At 43.3% G+C, this 23,653-nt stretch overlaps 2 protein-coding genes across 5 annotated transcripts in view; one reads left to right on the top strand and one right to left on the bottom strand.

Moving 5' to 3' along the window:
- Positions 1-23,653, top strand: part of LOC100559755 (zinc finger protein with KRAB and SCAN domains 7) — a 53,101-nt gene that overhangs the window by 10,334 nt on the left and 19,114 nt on the right. The window contains exons 4-5 of the mRNA XM_062969292.1: positions 903-1,757; positions 13,359-13,490. Coding sequence (XP_062825362.1) covers positions 903-1,757; positions 13,359-13,490 — 987 coding nt within the window. The remainder of the gene's footprint in view (positions 1-902; positions 1,758-13,358; positions 13,491-23,653) is intronic.
- LOC100559559 (zinc finger protein 420) lies at positions 4,705-23,430 on the bottom strand. 4 transcript variants are annotated; one of them, XM_062973340.1, is made up of 9 exons: positions 23,283-23,430; positions 17,149-17,293; positions 16,518-16,690; positions 14,191-14,644; positions 13,780-13,885; positions 13,039-13,109; positions 12,544-12,670; positions 11,657-11,779; positions 4,705-10,999 (listed from the first exon to the last, which is right to left on the bottom strand). In XM_062973340.1, exons 4-9 carry the CDS (start codon positions 14,584-14,586, stop codon positions 9,120-9,122), a joined length of 2,703 nt encoding a protein of 900 aa, XP_062829410.1. In that variant the 5' UTR covers positions 14,587-14,644; positions 16,518-16,690; positions 17,149-17,293; positions 23,283-23,430; the 3' UTR covers positions 4,705-9,119. The 4 variants fall into 4 exon arrangements, with proteins under 4 accessions (XP_062829410.1, XP_062829411.1, XP_062829412.1 ...); XM_062973341.1 differs by lacking the exon at positions 16,518-16,690; XM_062973342.1 differs by lacking the exon at positions 23,283-23,430 and having other exon boundaries at positions 17,149-17,502.

The following is a 23,653-nucleotide window of genomic DNA, read 5'->3' as shown; positions in this document are numbered from 1 at the left end:
AATACTCTTGGATGTAGCTGATCTGGCCCTGGGGACTTGAATTCGTTTAGAGAGGCCAGGTGTTGCAGATACAAGACCTGGTTGATTCCTGCCTGAGGGAATCCTTTTTTGGGAGGTGTTAGCTGGCCCTGTCTGAAATTCCCGTTTTTTTTTAGTGTTGTTCTTTATTTGCTGTCCTGATTTTAGAGTTTTTTAAATACTGGTGGCCAGACTTTGTTCATTTTCATGGTTTCCGTTCTGCTGAAATTATCCACATACTTGTGGATTTCAATAGCTTCTCTGTGTAGCCTGACATTGTAGTTGTAAGAGTGGTCCTGCATTTTTGTGTTCTCAAATAATATTCTGTGTCCAGGTTGATTCATCAAGTGCTCTGCTATGGCTGACCTCTCTGGTTGAGTCAGTCTGCCGTGCCTTTCACGTTCCTTGATCCGTGTTTGGGCAATGCTGCTATGTTTGGTGGTCCCTCTGTAGACTTGTCCACAGCTACATGGTATATGCTAGACTCCTGCAGAGGTGAGAGGATACCTCTTGTCCTTTTCTGAATGTAGCATTTGTTGGATTTTTTTTAGTGGGTCTGTAGATTGTAGGTTATGTTTCTCATCATCTTCCTATGTGGTCAGTGGTTCCCTTGATGTGTGGTAAAAACACTTTTCCTCTGGGTGGATCTTTGTCTTTCCTCTTGTGGCTTCTTCTTGGCCTTGCAGCTCTTCTGATGTCTGTGGTGGAGTCTGTAGAGCCCAGTTTAGGTGGTTCAGTTCCCCTTGGAGGAACGTATGCCATGCAGCTATGGACAAGTCTACATAGGGACTACCAAACACAGCAACACCCAGACATGTATCAAGGAACATGAAAAGCTGTGTTTCTCCCTTCTGCACTTACCAGCCCTCCCTTTTTCCCACCAGGTGATGTTCAGCAAAATGAGAACAACAGAGAACTTTCCTCAGAGGTCCCATTAGAAAGGATTGAGAAAAAGCAGGATGAAAACCTTGGAAGTCAAGCTACTTCTCAGAAGAGGGTGAAACCCCACCAAACAGACAAACGGAGGGAAAACCCTTCCATTTGTCCAGGTGTCTCGTTCCACAACACAGCCGTCCCGGAAGGCAAACCAAACGAAACAAGGAGATACAAGTGCAGCGTCTGCGGGAAAGGCTTCAACTACAAGTCGAGCCTGAAGATTCATTTCAGGGTCCACACGGGGGAAAAGCCGTACAAATGCCCGGAGTGCGGGAAGGGCTTCAGCCGGAGCGACCTCCTGGCTGCTCACCAAAGGATCCACACCGGGGAGAAACCCTACAGCTGCTCCTATTGCGGGAAGAGCTTCTGCGACCTCTCCACGCTGGTGAAGCACCGGAGGATCCACACCGGGGAGAAGCCCTACGTCTGCAAGGAGTGCGGCAAGGGCTTCAGCCAGAAGGCCGTCCTGAACACGCACCAGCGCATCCACACAGGGGAGAAGCCCCACAAGTGCCTGCAGTGCGGGAACAGCTTCAGCCGGAGCACCTACCTGGCCTCCCATCAAAGGGTCCACGTCGGGGAAAGGGGGCACAAAATCTCAGAGTTCGGCAGGAGTTTTGCCGAACCCCCTGGCCTTTTCCGTCAGAGGATTCGCCTTGAGGGAAAGCAGCATCAGTGTCCCGAATTGGATCCAAACCAACGTGTATCGTACCTGGGACATCAAAAAATGTACGCCGTGAATGACGCCATGCATATTATTGAACATGGAGTAGGAGTACCTAATGAAACTTTGGAACATGCTAGTCATTAGTTTATTGATGGCCTCCAAGAAGGAGTTATAGTTGCCTCCTAGAGACCAGATGAGCTTCCGCTTCATCAGGGCTTAGATCAACGTTTCTCAACCTGGGGGTCAGGATCCTTGAGGGGGGTGTCAGATGGGTCGCCAAAGACCAGTATTTTCTGTTGGTCATGGGGCTTCTGTGTGGGAAGTTTGGCTCAATTCTATCATTGGTGAGTTCAAGGGGCTCTTTGATTGTAGGTGAACTATAAATCCCGGCAACTACAACTCCCAAATATCAAGGTCTGTTTTCCCCAAACTCCACCAGTGTTCAAATTTGGGCATATTGAGTATTTGTGCCAAGTTTGGTCAAAATTCATCATTGTTTGAGTCCACAGTGCTCTCTGGATGTAGGTGAACTAGAACTCCCAAACTTAAGGTCAATGCCCACCAATCCCTTCCAGTATTTTCTGTTGGCCATGGGAGTTCTGTGTGCCAAGTTTGGTTCAGTTCCATCATTGGTGGAGTTCAGAATTCTCTTTGGTTGTAGGTTAACTATAAATCCCAGCAACTACAACTCCCAAATGACAAAATCAATCCCCCACCCAACCCCACCAGTATTCAAATTTGGGCATATCGGGTATTTGTGCCAAATTTGGTCCAGTGAATGGAAATACATCCTGCATGTCAGATATTTACATTACGATTCATAACAGTGGCAAAATTACAGCTATGAAGTAGCAACGAAAATAATGTTATGGTTGGGGGCCACCACAACATGAGGAACTGTATTAAGGGGTCACAGCATTAGGTAGGTTGAGAACCACTGGCTTAGAACGAAATGAATAGCTTTTTGACATAGAAAGGCCAAATGTTGGAAATCCTTATTTCCATTTCTCATGGAGAGGAGAGCTCCATTACAGTGCAACCCAAGCATCTATGGCAGGCATGGGCAAACTTTGGCCCTTCAGGTGTTTTGGACTACAACTTCCACAATTCCTAACAGCCTACCAGCTGTTAGGAATTGTGGGAGTTGTAGTCCAAAACACCTGGAGGGCCAAAGTTTGTCCATGCCTGGTTTAGGAAAATATTGTAGAAACAGTAATCTGTGGATAATAGTGAACCTTATTGAAATGAGTTGCTGTGAGTTTCCCATGCTGTATACTGTATTCCCATGCTCCAGTAGCATTCTCTCCTGACTTTTCACCTACATCTGTGGCTGGCATCTTCACACAAATACACACACATACACACACACACACACACACACACACACTCTGCTTGCCTTACTGACAACAGAACCTCTGAAGATGCCAGCCACAGATGCTGGTGAAACATCAGGAGAGAAAGCTATTGGAACAAGGTCATACAGCCTGCAAAAGTCACAGCAACTCAGTGATTCTGGCTATAAAAGCCTTCAACAACTTATTGAAATAACTATACAGTTACTTGTAGCAGAAGCATATCACAGAATTGCCTGGAAGACCTATAAAATGCCTACATAGGACGTATTTTGTCAGATGTGGGTAGCTGAAACTGGGTACGGTGGTCATACTGTTTTCGGACACTAGTTAATAGGATTTTGGGGTTTGAGTAAAAATGGAGAATTTGGGGAATCAAGAGTTGCAAGAGACCTCCATGGCCATCCAGTCCAACCCCTTTTGACATGCAGGAAAAGCACAATCAAAGCCCCCCCCCCCCCCCGACAGATGGCCATCTAGCCTCTGCTTAAAATTTCCTAGATAAGGAGACTCCACCACATTCTGAAACAGCAGCCTGTTCCGCTGCTGAACAGCTCTTACAATCAGTAAGTTGTTTCTAATATTCAGGTGGAACCTCTTTTCTTGTGCTTTGAATCCATCCTTTGTGTCCGGGTCTCCAGAACAGCAGAAAACAACCTTGCTCCCTCCTCAATGTGAAATCCTTTAAAACATTTAAACATGACTATCATATTGCAGTGGTGCAGTGGGTTAAACTGCTGAGCTGTGGGTTAAACCACTGAGCTGCTGAACTTGCTGACTGAAAGGTCGCCGGTTTGAATTTGGGGAGTGGGGTGAGCTCCTGCTGTTAGCCCCAGCTTCTGCCAATCTGTAGTTTGAAAACAAGCAAATGTGAGTAGATCAATAGTTACCGCTTTGGCAGGAAGGTAATGGTGCTCCATGCAGTCATGCCGGCCACATGACCTTGGAGGTGTCTACGGACAACACCGGCTCTTCGGCTTAGAAATGGAGATGAGCACGACTAGACTTAATGTCAGAGGAAAACCTTTATCTTTACCTATCATATCCTCTCTCAGCCTTATAAAGCTGATATCTTATTTTGAATGGTAAAGATGATTTGTTGTATGTACATAATGGATTGTCTGCATTAATATTGGATAAAGGTGAGAAGATTTGCCAAATAAAAAGTAGCCATGAGAGCTACTGAAGAAGGCTGGAAATGGTGAAATGCTTTTGGTTTTTAAAAATTATTAGATTATTTCCAGCCTTTGTTATCGGTCTTCTATGATTCGTGCTGAGCAGACACACACAGATTGCCAGTAATTGGGAATGGCATATTATGGTTCACACCAATAGCAGGTCTTTGGTGGCACAATTAAAACAGACCTTGAAAGAGTCTTGGCACAAGCTCACTTCTAATTAGAACTGTATAGCAAAGCATTGCAATTGGAATACTACAGCAACCACCGAGTTTCACAAGCAAAAGGTTGACAGATTGATTCAGGACAATCGTATCACGCAGAGATAAATTTTAACATAATTTCACAAGAACGTGCGGGTCACATTGCTTTGCTTGGCTATCGGAAGATCAGTGCACAATGGGGACTGTGAGACGCTGGTTGCAGAAACAGAGTGTCAACTTCTTCCATAATGGCTTCAGAAAACTTGTTCATCATTGGCAGAAATGTATCCAATTGTCTGGTGATTGTGTGGAAAAGTGAATAGTGGTAGTTAAGGAGCACATTCTAAGGATTATTTCTGCATTTGATTTATTAAAATATTCCCATCCAAACCCAAGTAACAAAGGTGGAGACATTACTTTTCATTCAATCATCACATGCAAGAATACATCATACATGTGCAGCTGTGAGAGAGACACAATAGCATAGGATCCTGAAATGTAATACCAAATGAGGACTGAGAGCTTGAATAGCAATTCATTGTCCCTAACTTTGTTATCATCAGAATAGTAAATGTACAGGTGAAAGGGAAAAAACCCAAGGATCTCATGAAAATAGACTATTTTTGAAGGCATATTGTGGTAGAATAAGATAAATGACCGTAAAGGCTTTTGTAAGAATACATAATTTATTGTCTCAGGAAATCCACCTTAGGATAATAAAGGAAACAGGCAAAAGAAGGTGAGCTATATTTGGTTAGAAGAGCCAACAAAGGCTGGCTCTCCTGGTTAGGGGTACGCTAGCATCCATTATTGGGGTTGTAGCCCCATGGATGCTCCTTCTCAGACAAAGGGAAACAGACTAGCTTCTCGGAGAAGGGGGGCATCTACAGCTAAGAAAGAAGCCAAAGGTGTTAGAATATAGACCCAAGAAAGATACAGAAAAGTGAGAACCAAGGGCAGGCATTACAGTTGGCCCTCCACATTTGACTTTAAATAAAATAGTCTAAAAACTTTGAAGTCCTGCAATGTGACTCTGCCAAAAGTTGACTACACTCTCATGCTGGATGACCTAAAGATTACTAGAGACGTTCTTTTGAGTTGAAGCCTTTATAATTACCATTTTTGAAGTGATCCTCTACCCTTACCCCAGCGAATATGGAGAGCTGATATTTCAGAGCCCTTGTATCACGAATCATTTTATATAAACAATGTCTTGTTGCTTCCATTTTAAGGACTGCATAGGCTTCTCAACTTAGAAACATACAATCAACCTGACTGCATTTGACATTTGCCACTTGGACGTTTTCAAACTTCGGGTCAGATACAGTAAGGTTTCGGAGATATTCCTCCACTGAATTATCTTCTGGCAAGTCAGATAATGAGGCAAAGCAGGGGTGTTTTAAATTAGAAAGATTTCAGGAGAATATTTAAATCAGTCAATGTGCCTTCATACTGAACAATTAACTGCCCCATCAGTATGAGACTCCTTTCTCCCTTCCTTGTTAAAAATAATTGTCTTCACTTGTGACAATACAACATTTTGCATACTCTGTAATTTCATAGTTTATTTCCAATGCAGAGATTTCCTATGCAGGATGCAAAATAGGATACCTCCAAAAATATATATACTAAACAAAGAAGCAGAATTCAAAACAATCTTAACAGATTGGAGAGCTGGGCCAAAACTAACAAAATGAAGTTTAACAGGGACAAATGCAAGATACTCCACTTAGGCAGAAAAAATGAAATGCAAAAATACAGAATGGGGGACGCCTGGATCAAGAGTAGTGCGTGTGAAAAAGATTTTGGAGTCCTCGTGGGGAGGAAAGTGAACATGAGCAAACAATGTGATGCGGCGGTTTAAAACAAGCCAAAGGCTTTCATGGCCGGGATCTCAGGGTTGCTGTATGTTTTCCGGGCTGTATGGCCATGTTCCAGAAGTATTCTCTCCTGACGTTTCGCCCACATCTATGGCAGGCATCCTCTGAGGACATGGCCATACAGCCCGGAAAACATAACGCAACTCTAAAAAAAGCCAATGGGATTTTGTCCTGCATCAATAGGAGTCTAGTGTCTAGATCCAGGGAAGTCATGCTCCCCCTCTATTCTGCCTTGGTCAGACCACACCTGGAATCACAACTGTGTCCAATTCTGGGCACCGCAATTGAAGGGAGATGTTGACAAGCTGGAAAGTGTCCAGAGGAGAGCGACTAAAATGATCAAGGGTCTGGAGAACAGGCCCAATGAGGAGCAGCTTAAAAAGCTGGGCATGTTTAGCCTGCAGAAGAGAAGGCTGAGAGGAGACACGATGTGGGTCATGTATCAAGATGTGAGCAGAAGTCATGGAGAGGAGGGAGCAAGCTTTCTTTCTGCTGCCTTGGAGACTAGGACGCAGAACAATGGATGCAGAACACTACAGGAAAGGAGATTCCGCCTGAACATGAGGAAGAACTTCCTCACTGTGAGAGAGAGCTGTTCAGCAGTGGAACTCTCTGCCCTGGAGTGCGGTGGAGGCTCCTTCTTTTGGAGCCTTTTAAGCAGAGGCTGGGTGGCCATCTGTTGGGAGTGCTTTGAATGTGATTTTCCTGCTTCTTGGCAGAATGGGATTGGACTGGATGGACCACGAGGTCTCTTTCAACTCTATGAAAGATCACTCATAAGGTTTCTCTCCTGAGTTAGTACATTTCCATACGTGAGACACGATGACGTTTATTCCATGCTGGATGAAATACCACACTAGAGTAGTTTTATAGCATATCTCAGTTATCAAAACCTCGGACAGTGAAGCTACTTTCTAGAAAGCCTTCTCATGCTTGTCCAACTTTAGCTCTTCTTCCTTATTCTCTGTGTAGCTGTTTTTTTTTAAAACATCAGCATTGGAAAGATGGTGACATAGGGCATAAGAAACCCAGGCCAGGTTGAATTGCCTTAACAGCCTGTCTCTGTAATGGATGTATGGGTCCCTGATATAACCCAATGAAGGCTGAAAAGAGCTACTAAAATGGAAAATGTACAATGCATGGTTTTGTGTGTGTATCAGGAGTGATTGATACACACACTTTTTGTGTATGTCAGGAATCCCCGATGATGCAGCGGGTTAAACCACTGAGCTGCTGAACTTGCTGACTCAAAGGTTGGCAGTTCGAATCTGGGGAGTGGGGTGAGCGCCTGCTGTTAGCCCCAGCTTCTGCCAATCTAGCAGTTCGAAAGCATGCAAATGTGAGTAGATCACTAGGTACCGCTCCAGCGGGAAGGTAACGGCACTCCATGCAGTCATGCCAGCTACATGACCTTGAAGGTGTCTACGGACAACGCCGGCTCTTCGGCTTAGAAAAGGAGATGAGAACCAACCCCAAGAGTCGGATATACTAGACTTAACATCAGGGGAAACCTTTACCTTTACCTTACAGGAGTGACTTGAGAAACTGCAAGTCGCTTCTGGTGTGAGAGAATTGGCCGTCTGGAAAGACGCTGCATGATTAAAATCGTGGTAAAAAGCAAAGCCATTCTCTCTTGACACACAAAGCCAGGAAGCCTGAACCTGCTGGCTTCCAGAGAACTCACTACTTGAATAGTGTAATGGATCAAAGAGATAAGTGGTTGTTGCTGATCCAGCTGGCTTGCCATACAAACAAAAACTATAAGAGATTTTCCACAGCTAACATACTGTGCGCTAGACAGTGTTGTAGCAGGGCTCCCATTTCTCTTGCAGCAAGAATGATAACCTACTGAGAAGGGTTAAATAGTGTGAGTATACTGAAGGAATGGAGTGTGCTTGAGGCTTCTTGATGTATTTGACTGTACTGTAATAAATGTCTTAATAAATGTTACATGAATATGAACTGCTTTGCTTTACTCTGCTCAAGAATGGAAAACGGAATGTTGGTGGTCAGCAAAAGAGATTTAAAGCTAACCTTAAAAAATGTGGAATAAACACAGAGAAGCCCTGGCCCTTGAGTGTCTAAATGGAGGTCAGCTATAACCAACAGTGCTATTTTGAAGAGGCAGAGTGGAGGAAAAAAAGGGAGAAACGTGCCAAGGGAAGGCACGTCAAACAAACCCTTGTGTCCACCTTTCATCTGGAAATGTATGTCCTTGTGAAAGACCGTGCATATCCAAGATAGGTCTCTACTGTCACTTATGGACCCACCGCCAAGAGTCTACAATTGGAAGGCAATTATCCTCAGCCACAAGTGACAGCCTATGATGATGACAGGAACAGTGATTGAAAACACTGTCAATCACCAGAGAATCCACAACGGAGAGAAAACATTGATCTGGTGTGTATTGAACTCTTATTTCAGTACTCCTATATGGGGACAACTGTGCTGGATAATTGTAAAGAACCAGTTACCAGAGCCTTTTGGTAACACCTCCAGTAAACAATACAATAAACAAAACTGAAAAAGGAAAGCACGAGATTCTACTACAGCTGTGTATGTCTTCCTTCAGCAGGCAAGATAAACAGGGAATAGAAAGCAGAGAAAAAGGGGAGAGTGAGAAGCCTCTCTGTAGTTACACTAGCATATAACATCCTTTCCACCACCATAAATGTATACATTTGGCTATGAAAATGGGAATTGTAAAAAAAGTGAAGGCTGCTGATAGAAAAAGTCCCACCAGATGCATTTTGGAAGAATCCGTCAAGTGGCCTCTAAATGTTCACAATACTTTTCTTTCTCACACTTACAACATTTGCGTGGTTTCTCAGATGGCATGCCCTCAAATGTGTCTTAAAATACAATATATGAACACATTTAACATGCTACTCATATGTGCAAGGTTTCTCTCCCAAGTGGAGTTGCTGATAGACGGCCATAACTGAAGCATAATCCAAATTGTTCCATACAACATCACTACTCTTATGCACTCTCATGTGTCTGTTTAGCAGAGTTTTCCGAGCAAAACCTTCCCCACACTCCTTGCATTTGTATGGTTTCTCTCCTGTGTGGACTCTCTGGTGGCTCATGAGATCTGACTTGTGAGCAAAACATTTCCCACAATCCTGGCATCTGTACGGTTTCTCCCCTGTGTGGACTCTCTGGTGAGTCAGAAGGGCGGAGGAGTGAGCAAAACATTTCCCACACTCCTGGCATCTGTAGGGCTTCTCTCCGGTGTGGATTCTCTCGTGCTTCACCAAGCTCGACCTATGAGCAAAACTTTTCCCACATTCCTGGCAAGAGTATGGTTTCTCTCCAATGTGGATTTTCTGGTGATTCACAAGGCCCGACTTCTGCACAAAACATTTCCCACACTCCAGGCAGGCGAATGTTTTCTCTCCGTTGTGGATTCTCTGGTGATTGACAAGGACTCTCTTGCAAACAAAATATTTGCCACACTCTTCACATTTGTAGGGGTTCTCTGTTGAGTGGATTGCCTGGTGGATGAGAAGACTTGAATTCCGAATAAAATCTTTCCCGCATTCCTGGCATTTGTATGATTTCTCACCCGTGTGAACTACCTGATGAGTCAAAAGGTCTGAACTGCGAACAAAGCATTTATTACATTCCTGGCATTTGTATGGTTTCTCGCCAGCGTGGAGTCTCTGGTGGACCGCTAGGTTTGACTTGCCAACAAAACATTTCCCACACTCCTGGCATTTGTAGGGTTTCTCCCCAGTATGGAATCTCTGATGCACCAGAAGGCGTGTATTCTGGGTAAAGCATTTCCCACAATCTTGGCATTTGAATGGTCCCTCTTTTGCGTGGGTTCTCATGTGAACTAAAAGGGTGGAGTTATGAGTAAAATATTTTCCACACTCCTGGCATTTGTGTGGTTTCTCTCCCGTGTGGCATCTCTGATGGACATGAAGGGTTGAATTCTGAGCAAAACACTTCCCACACTCCTGGCACTTGTACGGTTTCTCTCCGGTGTGGACTCTCTGATGAGTTACGAGGTCTGCCTTGCGAGCAAAATATTTCCCGCAATCCTGGCATTTGTATGGTTTCTCCCCAGTGTGGACTCTTTGGTGAGTCAGAAGGGCGGAGGAGTGAGCAAAACATTTCCCACACTCCTGGCATCTGTATGGCTTCTCTCCGGTGTGGACTCTCTCATGTTTCATGCAGCCTGCCTCCTGAACAAAACATTTTCCACATTTATAGCATTTGTACGGTTTCTCCCCAGTGTGGATTTTCTGATGAGTCAGAAGAACGGACGAGTGAGCAAAACTTTTCCCACACTCCTGGCATTTGTAAGGTTTCTCTCCTGTGTGGACTCTCACATGCCTCACAAAGCCTGACTTATAAACAAAACCTTTTCCACACTCCTGGCATCTGTAGGGTTTTTCCCCAGTGTGAACTACAAGGTGAGTCAAAAGGTTTGAGCTGTGAGTGAAACATTTGTCACACTCCTGGCATTTGAATGGTTTTTCGTCTGTGTGCAGTCTCTGTTGCTCCACGAAGCCTGCTTTGCACGGCTTCTCTTCTAGAGGGACTCGCTGGTGTTTTGCAATGTACAAATTGTGGTCAAAATATTTCATGCATTTCTTTCCTCTGTGGGCCTGCTTATGAAGGCCAAGGGCCATCTTTTGGGGAAAGTATTTGCCACATCTGGGGCCTCTATTGTCACTTTCCTCTTCCGTATGGGTTTGCTGGTGTCTTGCAAGATCAAATTTGTCATCTAGATCCATTTTCTTCCAGTTACCTCCTAAGAGGAAGCACAAACACAGACAAGATTGAATTCCAACCCAGAGACAGAAGGAACATATTTGTCTTCTTTGGCTTGTCCCAAAATCTCCCACCACTCAGCAGCTGACAAGACCTGGGAGAGTTAACTGGTCTGTGGGGACATGATTGAGACCATGGTGATCCAGTTATTTTAGTCTCCTGGGAAAACAAAAATATGTGGCAATCTTATTTTAAAGCAGCTCTGAAAAAGTAACCAGGGCTGCGTTAAAACAGTGCAATTAAAATGCAGCATGCCATGAGCCATCAGGAGCGGTTCCCTGGAGTTTCCAGGAAAGACACCGAGGAAAAGATGCCAGTTTCAAACAGCCTAGAAAACACTGATTTGAACTGTACTTCCAAAGTAGGACTGCATGCATATTGTAGAATTAATGCAGTTTGATACCACTTTAACTGCTATTGCTCAATGCTTTGGAATTGTGGGATGTATAGTTTGGTGAGGCATCAGCACCCTTGGTAGAGAAGTTTAAAGGTTTTGAAACAACATGTTTCCATTGCATTCATGTTGTGTCAAACTGCATTAATTCTACAGTATAGATCCTTCCTAGAATGACTGAGTGATTGATAACAGAATTTCTAGGCAACGGCCCTTCATATCTGGGAGTAAAGTTGAGTCTACCTGGTTTATTCAATGAATCCCCGGTTTCCAGGATTTTTGTCAGACCCACGACCTGTGAATCTGGTACCTTCAGGTCCTCCTCCTCCTCTTCCTTTTGGTTAGTGTTTGGCTCTGGAACTGAAGCTGAAGAAAGACGAGAATAGAAGTGGTGCAATTTAGGATTTCCCCCCCACCTGAATATTGCATGTAAAATGCTCCAGCCCTCTAGCTACTTCACACATCTAGTTCCCTTGGGGTCCTTCTCCAAAGGGCACAAGAAAGTTGACACTATTTTGGGAAGGATTCAAATTAAGATATAGGTATCTGGAAGCACAATTAGGGAGGCAGTAGGAGATTAAACAGTTAATCCACAGTCCCTGAGGAATTGTCAAATTTTGGTTTAGGGTCTACTAAAACGTCAACATTCAGGTCAAACATCATTAGGAGAAAAAAGTTGTATAAGTTGCATTAATTATTAGGGAGCAGAGGCTGGATGGCCATCTGTCAGGGTGCTTTGAGTCTATGTTCCTGCAGGACAAGATGGGGTTGGACTGGATGGCTTTTGGGCTCTCTTCCAAATCTATGATCCTGTTTGTTTGTTTTTTTCGTGTCAGGAGCGACTTGATGGTAAAACATCTGGCACTGCCCAGGGGACGCCTAGATGTTTGATGCCTTACCATCCTGTGGGAGGCTTCTTTCATGTCCCCACTTGGGAAGCTGGAGCTGACAGACGAGAGCTCACTCCCCTCCCCGGATTCGAACCGCCAAGCTTTCAGTCACAGTCCTGCCGGCACAAGAGTTTAACCCATTGCGCTACTGCGGGTTCCTATGATTCTGCTGCTTTTACATCTATCATTGCAGTTGAAAACATATATATTCTCATTAGTCAGGAAAAACAAGACTCCTACCAAGAGAGGTCACAATCTCATGGTTCTCCTCCATGACTTCCCTGTGCAGAGCTCTCTGATCTGAATCCAACAAGGCCCACTCCTCTGGGGAGAAATTCACAGCCACCTCCTCAAACATCACCAGACACTGAATGGAAGGAAAAAAGGGAAAAAATCCTGTTCACAACTAATGTTGCAATTGTCAACCGATCCAATCCAAGGGACAGTTTAAAGCAGGCATGGGCAAACATCGGGCCAACAGGGGTTTTAGAATTCCAGCCCCAACAATTCCTAACAGCTTATGGGAAGCTTCCCAGAGGAAAAAAGGTAGCAGTTTGAATTTATGACTAACATGAGCCTGAACAATTTAACCTGTGGGTTGCTCCTACATTCCCACTTTTAACAAACTCCTCAATCTGAATATGATAAAAGTTGTGCTATGAAGGGAATATGAAGGGAATAAATGCTTATTTATCTCTACCAGGAGTGTGAATGAGAAAAAGAGACACTCTTTACCCGATCTGCTCCCACTCCATCAAAATGGACCAAAGATGACTGAGTCTTTGTTGATGCCATTATTACAGTTTCTGTGTGAGAGAAAATGTGGTGAGAAACCAAACACTTTTGCATGTCTCCCAAGATTAACAGTATAATCACAATAGTTTTTTCATAGGCAAACTTTGGCCCTCCAGGGGTTTTGGATTCCAGCTGCCACAATTCCTAACAGCTGGTAGGCTGTTATGAATTGTGGGAGTTGAATCCAAAATACCTGCAGGGCCAAAGTTTGCCCATGCCTGGTCTATATCTATAGATTTTGAATCCACAAGATTTTTCAGTATGCTTCATCAAGCATACAGCATCCAAGCTCTGCCTCTCCGAGATCCACACCCTGGAGGAGATCTCCGGGGCCAAAGGCCGGCAGGACAAGAACGACATCGCCCTCAAGACCAACGGGGACCAGGCTTCCTGTAAGGCGCTCGGATTCTTATTTTATTGTATGACGCAGCAAACAAGATAGATTATTATTATTATTAATTTATATAATATATATTATTGATATAAAATGCCTCTGTGTCTGTCTAAAACTGAATGTTGTTTGTCTATTGGCATTGAATGTTTGCCATATATGTGTTCATTGTAATCCGCCCTGAGTCCCTTTCGGGGTGAGAAGGGCGGAATATAAATACTGTAAATAAATAAATAAATAAATAAATAAATAAGCTGAATCAAACACACTCTTTGAAGCCTGATCCTTACCTGCTAAAGTGGCAGCACTATCGCTCTCTTGCTTTATCTCCCTTTGCTGGGCATCCCATGGAGGATTCTCTAGCACAGACTCAATATTCACAGACAGATCTTTCACCTGAAAGAGGAACCAAGTGCAATTCTATGGTCAGCTTCTTCCAGGGGCTGACCATAGCCACATTGCAAGACGTAAAGAGTTTCCTAGGGAGCATTTATAAATCCCCCAGCACAATTTTATGGTGAATGTCCAGAGCTGTGGGACCTAGAGATTCCTAGATGGGTTCTGTCAGGTAAAACAAAGTGGTTTCTTTCACTTTTGTGGGGGCCCTGTGCCCCTAACCCCAAGAAATATGGAGGGGCCTCCTGCACATCCCATGCATCCAGGGTAGCCTAGCTCAGCTTCAAAGGGTGAAATGCTCTTACCTGCTCCTCTTCCTGTTTCTTCCCCTCTGCCCGATTCAGGAGGAAGCCTTCAGCCAAAGCCACCGCCTGGGAACTGGTCTCTGCCCCACATTCCCTCACCCAGCACTCCATCTCTGGAGGAAGGATGGTCAGGAGCTGCTCCAGGATCACCAGGTCCAGCATCTCAGCCTTGGAGTATCGCTCTGGTTTCAACCACTGGCGGCAGAAATGGTGGAGTCGGCTGCAAACATCCCGAGGCCCCAAGGACTCCTGATAAGAGAGCTGCTTAAAGCATTGGTGTGGTGTATCTATGCTAATAGTGTCTTCACCAAGGATTTCCTGCATCATTTCTTTCCAGAGTTTCCTACTTCCTTCATTCTTGATACCGTCAGGGCCAGCTGCATTCAGATCACCCATCTTTCACTCATGCAAGTGGGGGTGTTTATGTGTCCATACCGGGTGTGCTCTTAAAGATCTGAAACACCAAGGAATTGTTCTGTTAAGAGGCGTTACATTGTACAAATGTTCCTGCATGGCAAGGGGTTGGATTGAATAATCCTTGTGGTCTCTTCCAACTCTATGATTCCATGACAAGAAGGGTAACAGGGAAAAACCAAAATAGGTATTGGAAACATTCTTTTAGAATCATGTATCAAAGACTTTTAGAAATTTTGCTAGTAAAAGGATGCACCCCCCTTCAACCATTCACTCAGATACCCCACATTTCTTCTCTGGTCAATCACAGGACTATCCTATTTTTGGGTTGTTGTGTCCAGGTTGGTTCATCAAGTGTTCTGCTTTTACACAGCATATTACTTGAGAACACACAAATCCACAACCACGAGGACAATTTCAACAGAAAGGAGGAAACCATGAAAATTAACAAAATATGGCTACCTGTATTTAAAAAACCTCTAAAATCAGGACAGTAAATAAAGAACAACACTTAGGAAACAGGGGAATTCCAGACAAGGAACAATCAGGGCCAGCTAACACTTCCTAACAAAGAATTCCCTCAGGCAAGAACAGCCAGGCTTTGAATCTGCAAGACCATTAAATGCTAATCAAGCTCGCCATTTGCAACATTCACACTTGCCTCAAACAGACAAGTGTTCTTTCTCCCAACCTAGACTTTCCACAGATATATAAACCCCACTTGCCTAGTTTTTAACAGACCTCATGACCTCTGAGGATGCCTGCCATAGATATGGGTGAAACGCCAGGAGAGAATGCTTCTGGATCATGGCCATACAGCCCTGAAATCTCACAGCAACCCAGTGATTCCGGCCATGAAAGCCTTCAACAACACTTCCTATCTCTGTTCTATACCCAGAGCCCTCATGCACAGTCTTGCTGCTCCTGTCATGTTCTCCATTTTTGTACATATGGAACGGGAATGGCAGTGGGGATGACTACACTGACATTTGGCTCAGGCAGCAAAATGTCTTGAGCTAGCTTAGTTTTCCTTCAGTTGACTCTTTCAGTTGCCTCTCTCTTCTGAGGTAACACAGGAACCAAGGGAGTCCCCGCACTATATAAGTTCCTAGTTTAAAATATTTTTATTGTATTTAGTATACACAAAGCAAGATAATTAACAATAGAATCAACCTAGCTACTGTAAGTCATCTCTAAGAGAGGAAAAGGAGATAAATTATCATCATCAACATCATCATCATCATCATCATCCAAAGCAAAAACCCATTTACCCCACCAATTCAACCACCCAGGAAAAAACAATTTAAAATTTATTTCCTACCCTCCCACACAGACAAAAACGGGGAATAGTCGGGTGGGAGTTGAAATCCAAAACACCCGGAAGGCTCAGGTTTGCCCATACCTGCTGTAAAAAATTTTCATGGGATATTTATCTTGGAGAGTCTGATTCCTTATGGAACTCTCTTTTCTTGAGAAACTGTATAATTACACCAAAGAAAACTATGAAAAAAATTATCTAGAGACACCGCCGCACTCCCAGGTAGCAGCATATTCCACTGTGGGAAAACCCTTATAGGGTTGCTGTGAGTTTTCCGGGCTGTATGGCCAAGTTCCAGAGGCATTCTGTCCTGATGTTTTGCCCACATCTATGGCAAGCATCCTCAGAGGTTGTAAGGTCTGCTGGAATTTTCCAACAGTTTTCCAACAGACCTCATAAGCTCTGAGGATGCCTGCTATAGATGTGGGCGAAACATCAGGAGCAAATGTTTCTGGAACATAGCCATACAGCCCAGAAAACTCACAGCAACCCAAAAATGGGAAATTATCATTCACGTCCTCAATACTACTTATTTTAGGAGCCTCCGATGGCCTAGGGGATAAAAGCCTTGTGACTTGAAGATTGGGTTGCTGACCTGAAAGCTGCCAGGTTCGAATCCCACCCGGGGAGAGCGCGGATGAGCTCCCTCTATCAGCTCCAGCTCCATGCGGGGACATGAGAGAAGCCTCCCACAAAACATCCGGGCATCCCCTGGGCAACGTCGTTCTCACTCCAATTCTCCCACTCCAGAAGCAACTCGGGTTGCTCCTGACACAAAAAAAATAAATAAAAATTACTACTTATTTAACATTTAAACTTCTAATATTCATTCAAGAAAAAATCCCCTAAATATTCAAAGCCACAAGCATTATCTTCCTTTCTGTCTTCTTCCTTATTAAAAAAATCAGTTTCCTGTCTTTCAAAAAAAATGTCCAAAGTCTTTCCCTATACACATCCATCTTCTCCACAAAAACTAGGGCAGCATCAGTTTCCCTTCTAGAGCAAACAAACACTTTCCAGAAGACAACCCAGGGATCTTTCCCAGCACACAAAGAAAATGGCAAATAATCAGTTTATAAAATGCCTGCAGCACTTACTGGATTCAAGGTAACACAGTTAGACAACGGAACACAAGGGGGAATGGCAAAGTTTTGCCCCCAGACACATAGGGTTGGTCTGGAGCCTCAAATCCTCCCTCCCTTCCTCTCCCTTCTCTTCCTTCTCACCTGAAAATTGATCTCGCCCATCCTCAAATCTTCTCTCCTCTTCTTGGATCCTTCTTTCCCAATTCAATCTGACCTCAGTAAGCCTCCGCCAATTTCTTCCTCATTTCCCTCTTTCATGATACATGAGATCCTGGTTTCCCTACAGCTAAAAGATTGTAAATGTTATTGCCTGTGTTTTACTGTCCTTTGTCCCCAGTCCCCACATGGCCACGAAGGGGAGTGGCCTCTGCCTGCACTGAGATGCCAGCCTTTGGTCCTCTAGGTGTTTGGGACTTCAGCACCCAGAATTCTTGACAGCTGGCTAAGCTGGCTGGGTCTGAAGAAGTAAGGCTTAAAAGCCGGCATGGGCAAACCTGGGCCCTCCAGGTGTTTTGGATTTCTACAACATCTGGAGGGGCATCACAAGCATGATGGTTGTCAGAGTGGTCCAGCATTTCTGTGTTCTGAAATAATATGCTGTGTCCATGTTGGTTCATTAAGTACTCTGCTATGGCTGATTTCTCTGGTTGAATTAGTCTTTAGTGCCTTTCATGTTCCTTGATTTGTGTTTGGGCACTGCATTTGGTCTCTCTTTCAGTGACAGAAAACTTGCCTCTTACAGACCAGTGTCCTTAATCAGCCAGTATGGTTTGGGGATTTAAGTCTTAAGAGTTATGACACTGTGGGATTTGTAGTTTGGTGAGGTAGTTATGTTCTTTGGCAAAGGAGGCTAAGCAGCTTGCAAAACTACAGCTCCCATGATTCCACAGCATTATGATACAGCAATTAAAGAAGTATCTAATTGATTTAATTCAATAACGTAGACTATACCTCTAGATAGGACATTTAGGGTTCAAATTCCTGACCAAACATCCCTTTCCATTTTTAGGACAAAATACATTACTGCCATTCTTCGGAACTCTATTATATTCCACTCTATATTGGTGGATTATGACCTGTTAGGATCATAACCTATTGGATAGGAATCATATTGTCAGAGACTGGCAGTAATGTATTTTGCAATTGCCTATTGTTTATTCACCAGTCATATAACCAAAACGAGGATTATGACCTGTTAGGATCATAAACTATTGGATTATGACCAATTGGGAAAACCATAATATTTATATCTGTTAAGAAAATAAATTATATCCACATGTATTTATTTATTTAGCAGATCTCCAGAAGTGTTTTTTAGTATTCAAAAATCATCTATCCTTCATAAATATCTTGTTTCTATTTCATGCTCTGAGGAGACAAAAAAGTCAAGTAGCCTTCTTTAAAATAGCATGTTTGTTTACTCACAACTTTGTGTATTTACAAATACAAGCACATTTCTTGTCAGTTTAAACTTTAAAGCATTTTGGTTTGCGTCTTTACCAGTCTCTTCAATATGATACAGCTCTGTTCAACTCTCCTTTCTAACTATTTCCAACTGTCATCTTCAAGGGTCATCTCTCAACTGTCATCAAACTGTGTTCTAAACAGTCCCTGAACTGGTCACATGGTCGGCAGCCCCTCCCACTGCTTCAAGAATATAAAACTTAGAAAAAACTGCATACCAAAGAACACACATACACTTCAGTAATAAAACAACATATTATAGACAGACAAATCATTAAACAGAGGAGGCTTGAGAAGGTTGCCTGTTTCCAACACCCTATTCCCAAAATCATGTAAATACGGTTTAAATTTGAGCATTTATTATTATTCTCTACTTCAGAAAAATGAATTTATATCTACAATTTTTTGTAAAAAAAGAAACAGTTTCAAATGTCTTGCCACATTTCCTTTCCTTCTTTTTATATAAAGATCCAAAATACCTGTATCACCTTAGTTTTTGAAGATTTAGGAAAAAGGAGATGATAGTATCTGTCTGCAACCTATTACATTTTGTCTTCACTCCCAGAACTGTATAAATATGTTTTGTAATCTGAGGCTGCAAGTAAAGGCACACAACAATAACAACAACTGCTTTTGAAGATGTGGGGTTATTTTCCACTCTTGTTGTAAAGCTCGTGTGTCATATTTATTTATAGGTGACAAAAATAAATATCTGTATCTCTATAAACACACACACACACACACACACAAACTATTTACTTTAATACTTGGTTGATCACAAACAACATTTGTATAGTATATGGCAATGCTGTGTTTGGTGGTCCCTATGTAGACTTAGCCACAGCTACCGTGCAACTCTGGAATACCGTGCAACTCTGGAAAAGTCTACATTGGGACCACCAAATGCAGCAATGCCCAAACACAAATCAAAGAACACGAAAGTCACTGCAGACTAATTCAACCAGAGAAGTCAGCTACAAGAGAGCACTGGTGAGAATAATAATAATAATAATAATAATAATAATAATAATAATAATAATAACAACTTTATTTTTATACCCCGCCCCATCTCCCCGAAGGGACTCGGGGCGGCTTACATGGGGCCTAGACCGATAAAACAATCAAATATCAATGATACAACAATAAAACAATTATACCAATAAAACCTCAATTATCAGTAAAACAATCGATAAAATCGACATAAAGCATACAATATTAAAACAGGAGACTAATTCATAAAACCCAGTACAGGATGTGCCGGAATGGGGAAGGTATTTCACGGTTGAAATGGACAATAAAGTGCAAAATAACATTGGCAACACCTCAAGAATGGGGCTATTATAAAATGGGCAGATAGATCAGTCCAACAACAAATTAAGTGTCAAAGGCCTTTTGGAAGAGCCAGGTTTTTAAGCTCCTTCGGAAGGAGAGAATGAGAAAAAGGACCTTTTCTGTAGCTGCCCCTCATCTGTGTGTGATCGAGGTGACCACCCTCCCCCCCAGGACTTTGTAAAAGATAGTTCAAAAACCAAGACTTTATGTTCTATATTCCATATATTTATAGTAGAAGGTGATTGAGACTTTTTACTGGAGTTTACTGTGGATTATCCCTGCACTCTGAGGCAAGAGATAACAACTTCATGAATTGTAAAATCATGCTGCTAAAACTCCACTTTTATGAATTTCCATATTGGGTTCCCCAGATGTTATGAACTTCGTTCTTATCAGATATTTTCAATTGTTTATATCATTCATGATTCCCCTTTATGCAATGTTACTCACTTTTATGGATTCTCCCTTATTTCCATGAAATCTATCTATCTGCCTATATGTATTTGTACTCTTTGGGATCCCTGGAAATTATGTGTTTTTCCTAGCTGGGTTTACGCTCCAACTTTATTTTATTTTTCATTTTTATCTCATATAATTGTCAAATCATGAAATCAAATGGGAAATATTTTGACCCCAACATGAACCCTAGCCCCTATGACCCAGGCCTCCCTTCCCAAAAACAAAAGGATAATCTGCTACAGCTTAACCCAATCTAATTCAGATTGCATGGACAATATAAGGCTTGAGTCACCAAATTCGGAGTATAGTCCTAAAGGTGATTCAGCCCCCAGGGCAAACATTGTCATATCTCAGGAAATTCCAGGACACCTTAGGAGGGCGCCCTGTGGAGCCTGTCAAATTTGGCTCATCAACACCCATCACCACTTCCCCTCTGACACCCCAAGGCATATCTAAAATCTGTGAATGTGACAGGACCCCGGACATCCTTGATGGGTGCCATTAATTCCTTTAGAAATCGGCCGGGCAAGGATTAATCTGATATTTCCTGTCCTGTCACTTCATTGTTTCAATAGCTCCCGCCTCCTCCTCTCTGATTGGCCCGAGTGGGGACAAAAAGCGGCTCCCCATTGGGCCAGCAGAGCAAGGCGGGAAACGAAAGCCCGCCTCGTTCAACCTCCCAGCCTATCCGCGATCAGATGGGCGGGGGAGCGGGGCGGGAAATTCAAGGGGCTGTCAGACTGAAACATTGTATAAATATGGCTTTATTTTGGATATATGGTACGCTAGTAGACTGAATGATCGCTACTAGTGTCCTTTTCAGCTGAATCGCTCAATAAAGACTCCTTGGCGGATTTTCCTTCAACTTTGGCGGACCTTCTTCATTTTGGCTTCAGGTTGTATTGCGGCTCATATTCTCCTATTGGCTCCGCCAAGGTCCGTTCTCTCAGGACCGGATCGGCTCTCTCCTTAAGGGGCCCGATCCCCTAAAACGCGGTCGACAACATGTGGAACTCTCTCCCTAGGGAGATCAAAATTGCCCCCTCAATACTGTCCTTTAAAAACAACTGAAGACCCTTCTGTGCATACAGACATATGGAGAGGATACTTGAAATATTTTGCATAAATGGATGAGAAGAAGTGGAATATGGATTTGGCTTTTAAATTATTTTAATTTAATCTTTTTAAACTCTAAAATTTAAAAGTTTGTTAAATATGAAATAATTAATTATTTAATTAATTTAATTTAATTTAATATTAAATATCATGTGAATTTGTTGGTCTGTGTTCAGTTGTCTGATTGTCTTCGTTGCTTGCGTAAATGTAAATTGGGTTTTATCTTTTTATTATGTTATTTTGTATTTTTATACGGCACTGAATGCTTGCCTTTCTATATGTTGTAAGCTGTCCTGAGTCCCCACTGGGGAGATAGGGCAGGATAGAAATAAAGTCTCATTCACTTGATGAACTAACCTGGACACAGCATATCATTTGAGAACACAGAAATGCTGGACCACCATGTCAGACTACACAGAGAAGCCACTGAAATCTACAAGCATGTGGACAATTTCAACAGAAAGGAAGAAACCATGAAAATGAACAAAATATAGCTACCAATATTTAAAAAACACACACACTGAAGTCATAACAGCAAATAAAGAGCAAGGCTCAAAAAGTAGGGGAATTCCAGACAAGAGTCAATCAGGGCCAGCTAATACTTCCCAACAAAGGATTAACCCAGGCAGCATTCAGTCAGACCTTGAAATTGCAAGGCCATTAAATGCTAATCAAGGTAGCAAATTGCAACATTCACACATGACTCAAGCACACAAGAGTATTTTCTCCCACCCTGGACGTTCCACAGATATATAAACCTCACTTACTTAGTTACCAACACCTCACAACCTCTGAGGATGCCTGCCATAGATGTGGGCGAAACGTCAGGAGAGAATGCTTCTGGAGCATGACCACACAGCCCGGAAAACTTAAAGCAACCCAATCCAGTTAACAACTCTGAAACAAAGGATGCCTCCAGACACATCCGCCAGGCTACCTCTCTGCAGATACCCTCACTTATTGACTTTGCAGCTGCAATAATAAATAATAATAAACTTTATTTTTATATCCCGCCCCATCTCCCCGAAGGGACTCGGAGCGGCTCACAACAGGGACAAGCCCGAAACAACAACACAACATATTTGACAAAACTTAAAACATTCCAACGATACACAAAATAAAATAATGGACAATACATTAAAATCCAAGCAGATAAAATCAGAGTAATTAAAAGCAAACCAGCGGGGACAGGTTTCATAAAGTGCTGTATCATGGAAATAAGTAACAGTGATAAAATGCCATACGCTTTTAAAACAGAAAGAAATATTGTAATGACAGCTCTATTGGGCCTATTCATTCAAACGCGCTCTGGAACAACCATGTTTTCAATTCAATTGCAAGGCTACTCAATGCTAACCAAGCTTGCTAATTGCAATATTCACACTTGCTCCAAACAGACAAGGGTCCTTTCTCCCACCCTGGACATTATTCCACAGACATACACTCCACTGCCTTCACTGCCAACAAATCTTCTAAAGATGCCAGCCACAGATGCAGGCGGAAGGTCAGGAGAGAATGCTACACGAACATGGCCATACAGCCTGGAAAACTCACAGCAGCCCAATATCTCTAATGTTAAGAGAGGCTCAGAGGCACTTAAACCTGCAGAAATAGATCTGGAAGGTGTTTCAGTGGTAAACACTGCCATCTAGCTGAAAAATTGAGGATTTTGTCTCAGTTAAGATGCTCTAGAGCAGGCCTGGGCCAACTTGGGCCCTCCGGGTAGTTTGGACTACAACTCCCACAATTCCTAACGGCCTGCCGGCCGTTAGGAATTGTGGGAGTTGTAGTCCAAACCACCCGGAGGGCCCAAGTTGGCCCAGGCCTGCTCTAAACTGCCTCATTTCTCCCCTTCCCCAGCCCTGAGACCAGAAACGCAGGAATAAACGTGAGGAGAGACTGACCAGGTCTTTAGAAGGGGGGGCCAAGCCCCCTTTTCCCCCCACAGAAAGGGGGCTGAGGAGAAGGAGTAAAGAGCCGCTCAATTACTTCAGCCATTTAGGGAGACGCATAGCCGGAAGGGGCGGGTCCAGGTCCAAAGAGTGACAGCCAGGTCGAAGATGGGCGCTTGTTTGGGGGAGGATTGTGTTGACTCCTCTCTAACGCACAACCGGAAGGGGCGGGGCCTGAGTCCAAAGAGTGACAGCTAGGTGGGACGTTGAAGGAGGCGAGGCTTCCGAGCTAGGCCCCATTTTCTGTGGGGAGGAAAGAAGGGAGGCGGGATGCCGCTTCGGATGTCCTGCTGGGCCCGAGAACGGATGCAGGTAAGAGTCAG

This window comes from Anolis carolinensis, chromosome 2 (assembly GCF_035594765.1).
Source record: "Anolis carolinensis isolate JA03-04 chromosome 2, rAnoCar3.1.pri, whole genome shotgun sequence".
NCBI classification, from domain to species: Eukaryota; Metazoa; Chordata; class Lepidosauria; order Squamata; family Dactyloidae; genus Anolis; species Anolis carolinensis.
This window is presented reverse-complemented; position numbering and strand designations above follow the sequence as displayed.